Consider the following 15,234-nt stretch of genomic DNA (forward strand, 5'->3'; position numbering starts at 1 on the left):
CGTCTCGGTACGGCTTGTTTTTTGTGCTTTTTCACTGCATGGTATGGCTTACTTAAATAGTACCACCTTGGTTAAGGTTCCAAGTGTGCCGTACCGATAAAAACCGAGCCAAGCGAGCCGAGCAGAGTCGTACCACACAGTGGAAAAGCGAAGTGAGCCGAGCTGAGCTGAGCAGAGTAGTACCATGCAGTTAAGAAAGCGCCATAACTCTCAAAATTGGTCATTACAAATGTTCGTGATGCAGCATATCAGATCACATAGGTATGGCATGTATTTTGTGGATGTTTGCTAACATTCGATTCTAAATGAGTTTGATAGCGTGCTGCATGGCTAAAGCTACACACTGTTGGAGAGACTCAATAAGAATGAAGATGCGTTTATGAATTATACAGTCTGCAAGCGTTTTTGCGTTAAAAATGAAAATAACGACGTGGCTCTGGCCTCCGTGAATACAGTAAGAAACAATGGTAACTTTAGCCACATTTAACAGTAAATTAGCAACGTGCTAAAGAAACACATTCAGAAAGACAATTTGCAAACATCACAAAATATATATGAAATTGGATCATGAACAGTTGATGTCGATCCATCTTTGAGAATTAACTTCTGTGTGCAACCCTTGTGTGCAAAGCAGTCTGGTGTAAAATGACTTGCATATACTGGTATATGAATTTATCTGGACACATTCCCTTCATAAATAAAATTACACCACTGCGTCCTTAGTGGCTCAGATGCCAGGAGTTTATGGAGAATCATGTGTTTACTATTATAGTCGTTAACAGGTCAGTAGTAATTTTTACATAGCTGAGACATATCACAAGCTCAGGGACAGTCGTTCTTGAGTGCTGCTGTCCTGCAGAGTTTTGTGCCAACCCAACTCACCTTCCTTCACATAGCTTTAGTAATCCTGAAGACATTAAAGTGTGTTTGATCAGGGTTGTAGCTAAACTGTGCAGGAAAGCTTCACTCCAGGACCAGTGTTACAGATACACTGTTGTCGCTTGCGAAAACAAAATGGCAGCACCGTGGGTGGAAACATACAGATTAAGGGGTGGTAATATTATAATTAGATCCACTTCCTACGTCACAAGGGGAGCGAAATCTGAACGGCTTGTTTTTTCACATGCTTGCAGAGAATGGCTTAACAAAACAAAGTCACCGAGTTGTCCTTTTTCATGTTTTCTGGGTTGGTAGATGCACTGGGGACCTGATTATAGCACTTAAACATGGAAAAGTCAGATTTTCATGATATGTCCCCTTTAAGACACTTCTTCTACTGGTCGGCCATAGGAGACCTGGTATATTGTTCATCCAACCTAGAAATCTCATTTGAAAGAAAGATTTGCTTTTCTTTAGAGTGTATTCTTTTGTTAGTTGCAGTGGGGGCAGTTGTGGCCTAATGGTTAGAGAGTCGGACATGTAACCCGAAGGTTGCGGGTTTGAGTCTCTGTAAGGTGGCTGCCCACTGCTCCGGGTGTGTTTGTGCGCTTGGATCATTGAAATGCAGATTACAAATTCCGAGTATTGGACACCATACTTGGCTACACGTCACGTCACTTTCACTTTCACTTTCAAGAAATAATCTGGCCTTTTACATATTAAGAGCCTCCCACACTGTTGAATCTGAGACGTCTACTGATTTACTGATGCTTAAAAAGAAAGAAATTTGATCAGCTATAAAAGGAGACAATTCTCGTCTGCCAAAAGTGAAATATTAAAAATTTCTCCTAGGAGAAGGCAAGCTCAAAAAAGTCAAGTCAAGAGTTAAAGGAGCATGATCCGATATGAGAACACTTTGGTATGCGCAAGACTCTGGACAAAACTCTAGGAATCAAACCATTATCCAGAAAAAAAGTAATAAATCTTGGAATAAGTGTGATGAACACTTGAAAAAAAATTAGTATTCTCCATTTTTAGGGTGCAAAAACCACTACACCTCTGATATACCATATTCAGAAATAAAAACCTTTAAGATAGATGGAGGATTTACTCGCAATACATTGCTTAGTCACTGGGTTTATGCCGTGGCTCAAGTGGAAACACAACTGGAACCTTTCCTTACCATTCTTTGGGCCATTCTTTGGTAAGGTAAAGAACGGCCCAACGGTGGAAAAGCGGCTTATGTGGTGTTTGAGTTGGGAGAGGTGCAGTGCATGAAAGGGGCATTTGCAAGGTTGTTTGAAAATGTTTTTTTTTTTTTTTATTCCACTAAGTGCCACTAGTGTCACATAAACTACATACTTCACCTTTAAATATGTTAAAACAGGTATTTACTGGCCACATGTCTGCAGTTGTGCACTTGCATTTGTTTGTGGTCATAGAGTGTTATTGAGACTCTTGCTACTTGTTTAATGAGTTGTGTGACGACAAGCAGAACGATGAGCTACAAATTCACGGGCATGACTCTAACACTATGATGGCAGATGTCCACGTATTTATTTGACATCCAGCCTGGGGAATGGCTTGGAGTTTGACTTTCTCTAGCATAACACTCACAAGAATAGCAATGTAAAGTGAGACATTTAAGATTATTTAACATGTTAACATGTTGAAGTAATTCAAGTAATAAGAAAAAGTATAGCTACAATTTATTGAGCAGCAGTTTAATAATAAATGTAATGTGCACATTTATTTTAGATTTGGTACAGGTCTGTCTGAAATCTGAGACATCCCAGTTAGTCAACCAATGTAACCATTTACATAATTATAACTTTTTACACACACTATCGTTCAAAGGTTTGGGGGTCTTTTTTCTAAAAAATTATTAGTTTTATTCAGCTAGGAAGCATCAAAATGATCAAAAGCGACTGCTAACACTAATTATCAAGGAATCCTGAAAAAAAAAAAAAAAATTCAATCCAAACTTTTGAATTTCAGTGTATAAAATAAGATGATATATATTGGGTTTGCTTGATTTTAAACAATACTGATGGCACTTTAATTGTGGTGCCTAAACCCCAAACACGCGGTCTGCACAGAAACTAAAAGCTTGTCAATAGCATCGACTGGAGTTCCACTTTAGTGTCCCACTATAGACCTTCAATTGTAGGATTAATTGCTCTAAATGAATTTAACATGGAAAAACAACACATTAGCATACAAGAAGCTTGGCGTCAACCTGATGACGAACTAACATTTGAAATGGAAAAAAGATGCATATATAATATGCAACAACCCACAAATTTGCTAAGAGAGTAAAGCAAATGTGGAGCATTTCTACAAAGAAATGCAGTAACAAAACAGAGGTCCTAAGGGAAAATAAGGAAACACTAAGGGGGGGGAAAAAACCACATCCAGTTTTGTAGATTAAAGAGAAACGCTAGTGAATAAGACACATCTGTGTCATCAAGATCAACAAAAATGTGAGCACACAAGCCACAAATGTAAAGAAGGAACCAAATTTAATAACACCAAGAAGCAGAAAAGCATCCCGAGTCAGTTATCAAAGAAGGTCCAAGCACGGAACTGCTCATCCCTCTGCTCTAACTTACCTTATCAAATGACACAGAGGCCCAAAAGGAAAACCTCTCCCCTGGCCCACTCACTTTGGCCGTGCTCTTGGTGGGGCTTTTCTTCACACTGTCACGCAGATTGAGGAACTTGGTCCTGGTCTTTCCTATGTTTAAGGGCAGGGTGCAAGAGTTATAGCAGACGGGGTGGATTGAACCCTCCTGGCTCACCATCTGCTGAAATTGCGGTTGCTTGAGGATGGAGGTGGATGGCGGGTTTTGCCTGAGGTTGACTCGTGCATGGGAGTCGTTCCTCTTCTCACAGCTGTCTGCTCTCCGGCAGCCGTACTCATGGCCGGAGTAGAAGGTCGTCATGGTCGGCACGTGGACAAACCGTTAGGAGTCAAATTTTAGAAGAACAAGGTCGACGTTGAGAAGGCTGCTGTGTTTTGGTGCAGTGCCTTGGCAACAAATGATTGGAGGGAAATTCAGCCCAGTCTCTCACGCGTTGGTGTGCGAGACGATCCTCTTGCGCTCTCTGTATCTCTCTCTTTCACCCTTCCTCTCATCTCTTTGCATTCTCATGCCAATTAGAGAGCTCCAATGGGCAAAGGCATCAGGCGTGGAGGGGCTTTTTCCTGGCATGAATAATCAATGCTGAGCTCCGATTCACATACAAAACCAGCCTGCTGAAACAGTGCCAACACACACAGAGCGACTGTAACCTGGCATGAGGGGGATCCATACAGCAAACAGCTCCTGACCTGCATAATTAAGAATATCTGACCTCCTTGCGTTCCTTGAGTCAGCATGGCGTTTGTGGGGAGCTTTTCTCTGATGTTCTGTGTGATCACAGTCAGGATGAATAAGACATTATCTATAGAAATTCTCTTTAAGTCGACTGTACATTCGATTTTGATGCCTGAAATGCGCAAATTTTTCATTTTTTTCAAGAATTTCATTTTCATTCAATCAGTCACTTAAGAAAAGAATACATACAAAAGAACACACAAAATAATGTATATTACATATGACCACTTTTGTGACAGATGGCTTACCATAAGTGTATAGATGCAAAGGATCTATCCTTTGGGGATATTATGAATAGATAAATGGCCTAGAATAGCTGCGTTGACATGACAACTCAGGCGATTGGATTGGAGGCTGATTTTATAAGTGGATTTGAATTGATGAGTCTGAGTGTGCCAAGCTGTTAACAACCACTGCTTCCGCATTTAGAGTAGTATGTATGTCAGCTAGGATGAACAAAGAGCAGGTTAAAGTGCGGTTTAATGATGTAATGTTACAGTGCCAAGCACACAGCATTAGCTTTACGAATGAAGAAATGAGAATCAGTCTATCTATTTGTAATTTGAAAAGTGCTGATTTAACCCTTTTAATGCTTCAAAAAATATGATAATAATAATAATAATAATAATAATAATAATAATAATTGTATTAGCAGTATAATGGTATTATTAATAATAATACCGAGGCTCCTGTAAATTACGGTTTAAGCTTCTTAAACTTTGCTCATTTCAGGTGCGAGAGATTTAAATCCAAAATTTCAAGGATGTGGTCAGGATTCAGATCAAGTTTACAGCAAGCCATTTCACCTTAGGAAACAATGCAATTCCAGTGCCACCTACTGGCCACACAACCAATAAAATGTTCTCTACTAACACACAATACCAACAACTGTAAATTGTAAATGTAAAATACAATTTAGTATGAAAATTATTTTGAAAGGATATTTAAATTCCAATTTAAAACAACACATACAGTGTTTTTCTACACACAAAAAACATGACTATTGGGAATCACTTCAGGTGATGTAGCACTAGGATGAACATCACCAAGATATGCCCGGGTCATATTTCATTTTATATATATATATATATATATATATATATATATAAAAAAATGAAATTCAATTTAAGACAAATCAAACTATATTTTAGAAAGAAATTGAGATTTGTTTTAAAGCATCGTTTTATGTAAGTGTATAGTATGTATGCAGATAAAGTTAGATATACTTGTCAGTAAACGGTGAAGCGCCAGTGCATTCAAGAATCCACTCCTTCTGTAGGTTATAAGTTATAAGTAGGCAGTTATTCATTTTTTATGAGGTGATATGTTGGATTATGAAATCTGAGGTTTTGCTCAATTTATAGCAATTTACTGTACTGGCAATCCTAATTATTATTTGGTGATGTGTATCACTGCCATAGGTAATAATATGCATGTAAATGGTGTTTAAGATTGGGGTCATATCGCCCACCCCTAAAGCAGTTTAAATGAAAAGTTAATTGAAAGTAATGCCATAATACTTACATATTCATGCATATTCAGAAACTTATCCGTGTTTCTTTTACACTGTATGAGGAGGGATTCAACTGTTCAATTATCTCTCTGACCTTCAGATAAACTGCTGTTATTTGTCAAATCATTTTCAGCTGACTACAATTACAAAGAAACAAGAGATTTTGGGCAAGAAATTCTGCTACCGCATATACTGTAGTGGCATTATCTGTGCATTATTAGTATATGTGCTGATCACACAGTGTAAGGTAAAGCTCAATGATTAAAGACAATTGATAAGATAACTAATCACATGGCCTGTCAACTGACAACAAACAAACTCCTCTTCATTATCTTTCATAATAATCTGTCATTATAATCATAGGTCTTGAGACAAACAGCCAAAACAATTTCAAACATCTGAGTAAACATTAAATATTTTATAACTTGAAAAAATTATACAAAACACTGTCACTGTCAATAGTATTAAAAAAAAAAAAAACTTGACACTGCAGAGTGGAAGTAAACACTGAAACATATGCGCAGCACGTTTATTTGATAGAGAGAACTTGTCATTGCCAACCAAGAGTTGAAAGCCTACATTATCTCTTGATGTCTGTGTCCCAGTGGCACTTCTGCATGAGCTTGCAGAACTTACCTGACTTGTCCTTGATATGATGCAGTCAGTGAAGGTATTGAGGCGGGTGAGGGTAGCAAGAACTCGGCGCCAGCGGGACGGGGTCTGTTTTGCAGTCTCCTCAGAGGAACTACGTATGGACCACTGTCTGAGCTTGGGTCCAGATGAGCCACCATGGGCCGAACTGGTGCTGCTGCCTCGACTTCCCCTGGAGTACAGGGTGTTTCCACCGAAAATGTAGTTCATCACTGCAAATGTACTATGGAGGCAAGCCAGTCACTTCTCAGGAGCGTGTCGATGACAAAGACAGGAAAACAAAACTAGCCAAAGTCTAAGAGCTTTTCCAAACAACTTCCTTAATTATGAGTGTGGCTTCCTGTGCTGGCCATATCAAGAGTTTTCATCAGGATAAAGCCTCAAGTGTACTCTGTACTCATGACCCTAGATATTCCATTCCGTTCAAGACTTGCTCAGCGAAACAGCAACAACCATCCAACACACTGCTTCGCTTCAGATGCACCACAGAAAATAAATTCGGATTAGAAAGAAAAGAAGAAAGTAAGTATTTTACACAAAGCTATCTGCTCTTTTATCAGCCACAAGCTGGGGAAGCAAACTCAAAGATGCTGATCAGTAGCGGGACAAATTACAAGTTGGCAATACTTTGTTCCAATGAAACCATCTGTGCAATTCGATGTGCTTCCAAGATACCAAATTTAAAGCCCATCGAATGATTAACAGCTGCCTGTCCAAGTCCAATTGGGAATGCCACTCAACCCAACCAACAATGTTTCCAAGTGTTAGAAACTGAAGGTATAAAGTGAAAATCGGACCCAAACATGCTTCATTCCAAAATAAAGTTCAATCTTCATTCCTCCGAGAAGGCTTTCCCATACCATCAAAAGTGTAGTAGTTGGCAGTAATTAGACCAAAAAGGGAGATTTTTGTTTTTGAAAAAGCACAGAAAGATAATGAAGTATTCTCCAGGTCCAGATCAATTGGATTACCATTTGCTGTGGATGTAGTGCCCAATCTTTAACAGCGGCACTCAGAAGGAACCTCTTCCATTCAACAGTTCCGTAGATGTGCCACAGGTGCCGGATGAGTTGGCTGATTTTGTCACCAGGCTCTGCCTCCACTCTCTTGGGAGCTTAAAGCCATGGCAACTGCTCGCACATCTAAGAGAGCCAGCAGGATTTCCCGTGCAGGCTCCGGTCCCCTGTCTCGCACCAGAAGCCACAGTAAACATGCTCTTCGGCTTCATTTGTTGACATATTCATTAGTGCACTAGAGCCTACAGCAGGGACTGAATGGTACGAAAACATTATCATTCGCATGTCAACACCATGCTGGTTCTAGCGCTGTGATAGTGTTGCATCCCCTCATGTAATCAGATAAAGCCTTTTACACATAAACACCACTGAATTATACTGAAGAATTGGCTTGTCTGGATTTAGCTTTAACTATTGATTTGGAGGGTAAGATGGCATCCCAAACAACAATGCTAAAGCGCCACCTCCCTCTGAAAAGATTGCCAATAGATATGGCAGGACATCAATAATACATCCCAAATTATCCCTGAATACACTCTGTGCATGTATAATGAGATGCCAGCAAAACCCATTTAGAGCCGCCTCTCAGAACCGAGCCATCCTGACACCTTGCTAATTGACAATTAAACCACCACCCTGCAGCACTGAGCAGCACGGAAAATCCACACCAATAATAGTAACTGATGGATCTAACCATCTTAACATGTTAAGAGTAAAAGAATGAGATAACAAAAAGCAAGTGTTAGTGCAACTGAAACAGCTACTGCATGAAAGTAGCATCTGACTCTTTCTACAGCTAGAATGGGCACCTAATGCTGGATATCCGTTTTCAAATCTTCCATAGGCCACACAATGGCAGACAAATTAGGCCAGCTATTGACAGGGTCAGACTACTGGTCAGCTTCTCAATAGATGTTGATAGCAGAGTCAGAATCCACAAATGATGTCTTGGATATTCCTGTCACCACCTTTTCTCTGTATTCAGTCTCTGATGAAAGCCTGTTGTGTTCAGGAAGCATGAAAGAACTGCTGCTGATGACAATCTTGACCAAAACTATAACCCATGAATTTACTTTTATTAAAAGTGATACTCAATACATTAATGCACTGAGATGCACCAGATTAACTATTGAAGCGCAAAAATGATTTACAGGTTCCCATCTCAAATGTCTGTTAGTGTTTGGTCTAATGTAGGTTCTAAAGAGCTGAAATATTGGAATATGGAAATCACGATGCTGTGATAATAGAATTTTATTTGCTAAGCTTTCTAATTGACAAAACTTTTTACAGGGCTCTAGACTAACATTAGAGAGTTCTACAGATAGTGGCACCAGCACCTTCTTTGGTAGCACCTCACATATAATATTAATAATATTACTGCACATGTTTTGTCTCTTACAAACGCACATTTGACAGTACTTTGAGTTGACAGTAGCTTGAGCTGGGATGTGGATATAAATTTATTTTCAATAACAAAAACAGTAACATCTTTAAAAATTGTAACAATCTAATTTTAAAATAAAATAACTAAAATAGCTCATTTTAAAATTTTACACTTCTGACTGTAAGTGCTAGGACTCTACTCGTATTAAAATTAACTATTGGTTTTCCATAGTATCATACATTTGAAGATCACAATATCCACAGGTAAAACCACACATATCACCTCATTACCAAGGTAAAAAGTAACTATTTCTGTGGTATTTGTTATGAACAACAGTAGCCTAAAGACATTTAGTATAAATACAAATGCACAAAAACTGCTATAGCATAACAACAAAAAAACTCTAATTGTATTCCATTATTCATTTAATTAACCTTAATTATAAAATTCAACATGAATATCACACATTTCTGCCACAATACCATGGTTACAGTTAGTGTTGTACAATAAATCCATGGTAAATGTTGGTGATTTGTGGATTGAAAGACCCTCAAACTGGATCGTGTTGGCACAATGTTTCTCTCATTTTCAACGTCAGTGTTGCTGAGAATGTCAGTGCTGTTTCATCTGGTTTTAAATGCGTTAAACAGAGATAAGATAACTGAACTCGCCCGTAATGCGGTATTGAACATGACTCTGACAAGACTGATCTTTTAACGATGACAAGATATGCCTGTATATAAGATATATATGTCGGAGCACTGCCAACAAGGCTATGGCTTAAAAAAAAATAAAAAAAAATTGAATGATAATTTATAAATGAAGTCACCATTTACTGGAAACAGTCTGCTACAGAATCGAATTGGGAAATCTGTATTGATTACCAGCCCTGAAAACATCACATCCCAATTCTGTGGATATCTGTTGAGTTTTCAAAGGAGTTCTGTTTGCAGATTCCACATAGGCCTACTGCTAATGGAACATCCGTGGACATCCAAACACTTGGATTTTATATCTACCTTATTTGGAATGCCATTTATTTACTCACTTCTTCAACATGAACAATGACTGGTTATCTGTTGGGTTTTAATGTCCAGTATACATTATTTAAATGATTCAAATGTAGAAGCCAATAGCAAAGCAATTGTGTTTTCATAGGGACTGAAAGTATATACACACAAACAAGCAAACCAAGAAATAGGTACAACCAAAGCTACCATGGGTATTTAAACATGTAACATGCATTTGATAACAAATTACATGCATCATTTAGCGACTAGGGACCATAACAGTAAATCTGACGAGTTAAATTTCCAGCGTGTTCGACAACCATGATTGGATCAGTGGCAAAGCACCGCTGCCATTCGCATCTGTAACATACACGCTTTGTGCAGTGCACACCGTGTGTGTGTGTGTGTGTGTGTGTGTGTGTGTGTGTGTGTAAAACACAGCGAGCACTGCTGCATGACAGAGGCACGCAGGTTGCCAGGCAGCAGAGGGAAGAGATATGTGCCTTCACATTTTCTCATTGAAACACACTGACGTGCCGGACATCACACATTCACGCTGGTGACTGCCACAATGTAAATGCAGATCAATGCTCATATTTCACACAACAAAACAAAGGAATTGACTTTGGCCTTACGAGACAGTCTGTCAATCAGTGCCTTTCAGACTTCATGACGTACTAACAAAAAAAATGACGCTGCTCTGCTTTGTAAATACACCTAGCTCACGATCTAAGGCGTGATTATATGGTCAATTCAGTCTTTTGGGTGAAAACACATATTACTTCCCACAAATCAGATTAATGCAGTTGCAAATGATGTAGAATAAATTGTTGTATACAAGGCAAATCATGTAACTTCTGTCAACATCCGAAACTAAGTTTAAGCATTTATCTTCTGCTTTACCAAAAGTATTCACTGGCGTGACTGACACGCAGCATTTTCTCGTCGCAGAGTTCCAGACCTACCAACAAGTGCAGACGCCGCCTCTTGGTTCTCCTGAGGGTACCCATGATCCGGCGACCCATCTTTTTTGCATACCACACCGAGTTGAGCATTGTGGGCTGAGGCTGGAGTGTGTGTGTGTGTGGGGTTCAGGCTCCGGTAAAATAGAACTGGTTTCCCGACTCTGACCTGCCCCCCTCCACCTCTTCTTACGCAGGCATTTCAAAGCCAGTTTCTGCACATAGTGAGTGCCGGCGACAAAAACATACGTTGCAGGTACCTACGAAGAGCTGCATGCAGGGAAAGAGAAAAACACAGGCTGCCTGACGCACGTAAACTGCAGCAGAAATAAAGCACTTTACAATCTGTGTAGCCCCCAGTAACGCTACTCGTTTCACCTTCTCTCTCTCTCACTGCTGTGGCTGATGCAGTTCCTGGCACGCTGATGCGATCGCGGCTGTGCAGTGGTGGGATGCAAGCTCAGTGCAGACGGATGCAGGTGCCTGCGTTCGTTTCTTCCAGCTCAAAATGAGTCAGCAGGAAGCTGAGAGAGTGAGACTGGGTGCTTGATTTGGCTAGCACTGACTGCACTCCTCTCTGACTGCCTGAAAGAAATTAGTCCAGAGGTTTGCGATGCAGACAGTACTCCAAAGCTATGCCTCTCTGATAAACGGCTGCAGTGTCTCTATGCTGCGTTGTGATGAAAGAGAGGACGATGCTTTCCCCTTCTTTCTCACATTGCCTTGGAAATGAGGCAGGGTAATATCCTTTCCTGTGCCTGTGGAAATTCCTGGGTTGTGGGGGATGGCACTTTGGCACCTTGACCTCTTCGCATTTGTCGTGCTCTCCTAATGCTTTCTTGAATGTGCGATAAAGCCATTCAACTTTGCCTCATGGGGAGATTTATCAGGACTGACGTCACTGACGAAAAATGGGAGGCAGCTCAAGGCTCATGATTTGTATGAGAAAAGTGACTGAAGGACACAGCCTCACCTCAAACCTATACCAACATTGCCACATGCTTCTAAGAATGAGGCAAAGAAATTACAAACTGTTTCTAGACCTGAATTTACACCTTCACCTCATATATCCCAAGTCCTTGTTTATGTGCAGTCAGAAAAGGAGTATACAAGAAATTCGCCATCATCATATAAAATTACCATTCCATGCAGTAATGCAGGATTTAATCGGAATCTAGAGCACAAAAAAACACCGGCCATGCGCTGTGGAAGCAAAGGTGCTTCCATGCATGACAGCATGCACCAACAGATAACGAATGCAACAGCAAAGCTATCGCTTCCACATACGTAGCCAAACAACTGTTGCATTTAAAAACACAAGCTGATCATTTCACTAGAACCCAAATATGTAGATTACAGGCTCATGCACCGATCAAAATAACATACTGCATAAATACAAACAGGAAGAACAAACGAGAGGTACTGTAATGTACCCCTAGTATCAGCATCAAGCCTGTCCGATAAAATGTATGTGACTCATCATGAAATGATGAAAAGCTGCATCGACCAGCCACGCTCATTACATGGAGATGACCGACACCAGACCACACATGACTGACAGCCATTTGACAAACACAGAATCGGCAAGCCACAGATACTACATCAGAAGCACATAAAGATGCTTGCCCACAGGTTGGAGGGGTGACTGTTACCTGGACGGTCACAGGACTTTGAGGGTACGGGTTGGAGAGGGGAGTAGTAGGAGGCGGAGGACTCTCCTCATTCACTACAGTGGATGGCCCATCGAAGATGCATTCCAGCGATTCAACCTACAGAGGGGCATTGAACTCATTGTATTACAATACAAGTTTGACTGCAAATTGCCGTTGACTTTCAAATTTATAATTGCATCATAATGAGAAGAGGATAAAGAGAAGACAGACAATAGGACAAAATGAGGAGTAAGGAGTTAGAGCTAGTGAACTGCTCATATAGTCATCAGTTTGGAGCATCGCATGCATGTTTGAACGTTCTATGATACCCAAAAATGCAGTCCCTCGGCTAGACAAGCACACTAGGTTTTGAGACAAAGCCTAAGAGTCAGCAAACAGAGTGGTATCATAAGGACGTTTATGTTGATGGAACACAGACTGTATATAATCACCAGGATGGAAACCTTTATCCCAAATGGCAACTATGAGGATCATGCAGACTGTTTTAATATACAAAGACACAAATGTATGCTATAAAACTCAATGTAAAACAAATTAATATATGAAACACTCTTGGGATAGAATGTCAGTGTCTAACCTAAGTAGACCAGGCCAAAAAGTATGTATATCATTGATACATCATGACCAGTTGCAGCAGTTTGAGACATGTTCAGCTGCAATGACTTCTATGTAACACAAGGTGGCAATACATCCCACCACTGCGGTGGACTGAAATATATCAGCAGATTAATTTATTTCCAAAAGTTACCCTCACAAAGTATCCCTGTCAAATTATGACAACAAATTACCGGGTCAATATCATATAAATGTGTCCACAACAGAGAAACAGAATAAAAAAAAAGTTCACAACAAATTCTTATAAATGTACTCTTTGCATTAATATTCTTTTCATATGGTTTATACAAGTTTTAAGAAAAGTTTACATTTAATGACTTCTAAAATGTTGTGTGGTGTAACCATTAAGAATATGTTGGTGTACATTAGTAAAGTAAAAAAAAAAAAAAAAAAAAAAATAAATATATATATATATATATATATATATATATATATATATATAAAATATAATATAAATTTTACTACTATAAAAGTTTAAGCATTCTGCATATTCCTCCATTTTGGTTGCATCCCATTACTTTTTATTTTGTGGACAAAAGTTTAAATATTAATAAAGAGAAAATCAGTTTTGATTATTTTTTTCTAATAATAAAGATTATACCAAACTATGTAATAAGGTTCAAAGAATGTATTTATTTTTTCTTAATTATTATATTGTAATACATCATAAGAGAGTTATTTTCAAGTCATATTATGGAGAATAATTATGGAGAATGGATTTTTAAAATGTCTGTTCAAATAACTTAATAGATATCACAAAAAAGCAGAAAAGAGCATTGTGTCATGGACCCTACAACAGATGGTGATTGACAGATGAGATCAAATGTCATCAGCTAGTCTATAGCTCAGCTTCATGAACATACTCTTAAAGACACAATTGTACCTCAAACATTTCATCAATATAGAAAACAAAACTCAGCTACAGGGATGGAATATGTAATCATCTATACAGAAAATACTGTGATTGACAGTAATGGTGTAATCAAATGTTCAAAATTACCAAAGGTAAATGATTATGAATTGGTAATTGAAACATCTTAGTCAATCTGAAAAGGAAAGGAGACACATCCACCTCAATGTCTGTAGTGGTTATGACCATAACTGACAGTACAGCAAGCATCAGGATAGGAGTGCCGTTTAGAACAGTGGTTCTCAACCACCAGGCAAAGGGCCAGCTTGGGAGCCTAAAGGCCCAGGTATACTTTCAGCGTTCTGCTCCGTGTCGCACACAGTTGTGTTCGCACAGCTTTCAAAGAGTACTCAATTGCGATGGTTGCGTTTGACACGAGCGTAATACAATTTTTTTTTATACTCTACCAGAAATCAGAGGGCAGCACTGCGTTGTGTCATTTATAGGACATTCGCTCAGAAAGAAAAAAGTAGAAAAAGTAGTGGAAGTTTAATGCAAGAACCAAAACAAAAACGATGGAGCAGGATATGCTGCTTTGTTTACTGAGCGAAAATTACATCACACAGACATTGTGCAGACCAAAGTGGAACACGGATGGCCTAAGTATACTTTGGGCTTAAACATATTTCCAAGGGGGCCACAAAATGACTTAAAAGTATGCAAATTATTATTAATTTATTGAAAATCTAAATAAGTAACATTCTCGCTAATATTATATTTCTATAATATATAGTATTTCTTTATATTTTCCCTCAAGGGTAGCATGATGGCTTGATGGGCAAGCACTGTTGCCTCACAGCAAATAGATCCCAGAGTCCCAGCTGAGCCAGGAGGCCCTTCTGTGTGGGGTTTGCATGTTTTCCCTGTGTCTGAGTGGGTTTCCTCCGGGGACTCCGGTTTCCCCCACAATCCAAAAAACAGGTGTGAATGACAGTGCAAATGTGTGTGTATCTGTGAACCCTGTGATGGACAGGCCATCTGTCCAGGGTATCACCCACCTGTGGCCCGAGATGCTGGGATATGCTCCAGCATCCCTGCAACCCTGCAGAGGATAAAGCAGTTTGGAGAATGGATAGATGGATTTTACCTCAATAACTATTGTTTTTATTAAAGAGCAGATTTCTGGAATACAGAATATAACTGTATGAATTACAAAACGAATCATGGTCAATTTAATATATTAAATTAATTAACCACTTTAATTCAATATATCAATAAAAAAGTTTTAAAACAAGCAGTTT

The 15,234-nt window shown here is 39.2% G+C and overlaps 1 protein-coding gene across 27 annotated transcripts in view; it reads right to left on the reverse strand.

Moving 5' to 3' along the window:
• dlg1b (discs large MAGUK scaffold protein 1b) overlaps positions 1-15,234 on the reverse strand; it is a 121,749-nt gene that overhangs the window by 48,499 nt on the left and 58,016 nt on the right. For 12 of the 27 annotated variants that reach the window (XR_007928213.1, XR_007928210.1, XR_007928211.1 and 9 more), the window contains one exon: positions 12,448-12,564. The exons of 12 other annotated variants lie outside the window; for them this stretch is intronic. Coding sequence is in view for 12 of the 15 variants with exons in the window: in XM_051883723.1 (XP_051739683.1) it covers positions 12,448-12,564 (117 nt within the window). In the remaining 3 variants the exon portion in view is untranslated. Of the gene's footprint in view, positions 1-3,491; positions 3,840-6,408; positions 6,649-10,798; positions 11,164-12,447; positions 12,565-15,234 lie in introns of those variants that run through there. 3 more of the 27 variants (XM_051883844.1, XM_051883817.1, XM_051883808.1) reach the window with 3 other exon arrangements.

This window comes from Ctenopharyngodon idella, chromosome 2 (assembly GCF_019924925.1).
Source record: "Ctenopharyngodon idella isolate HZGC_01 chromosome 2, HZGC01, whole genome shotgun sequence".
Taxonomy (NCBI): Eukaryota; Metazoa; Chordata; class Actinopteri; order Cypriniformes; family Xenocyprididae; genus Ctenopharyngodon; species Ctenopharyngodon idella.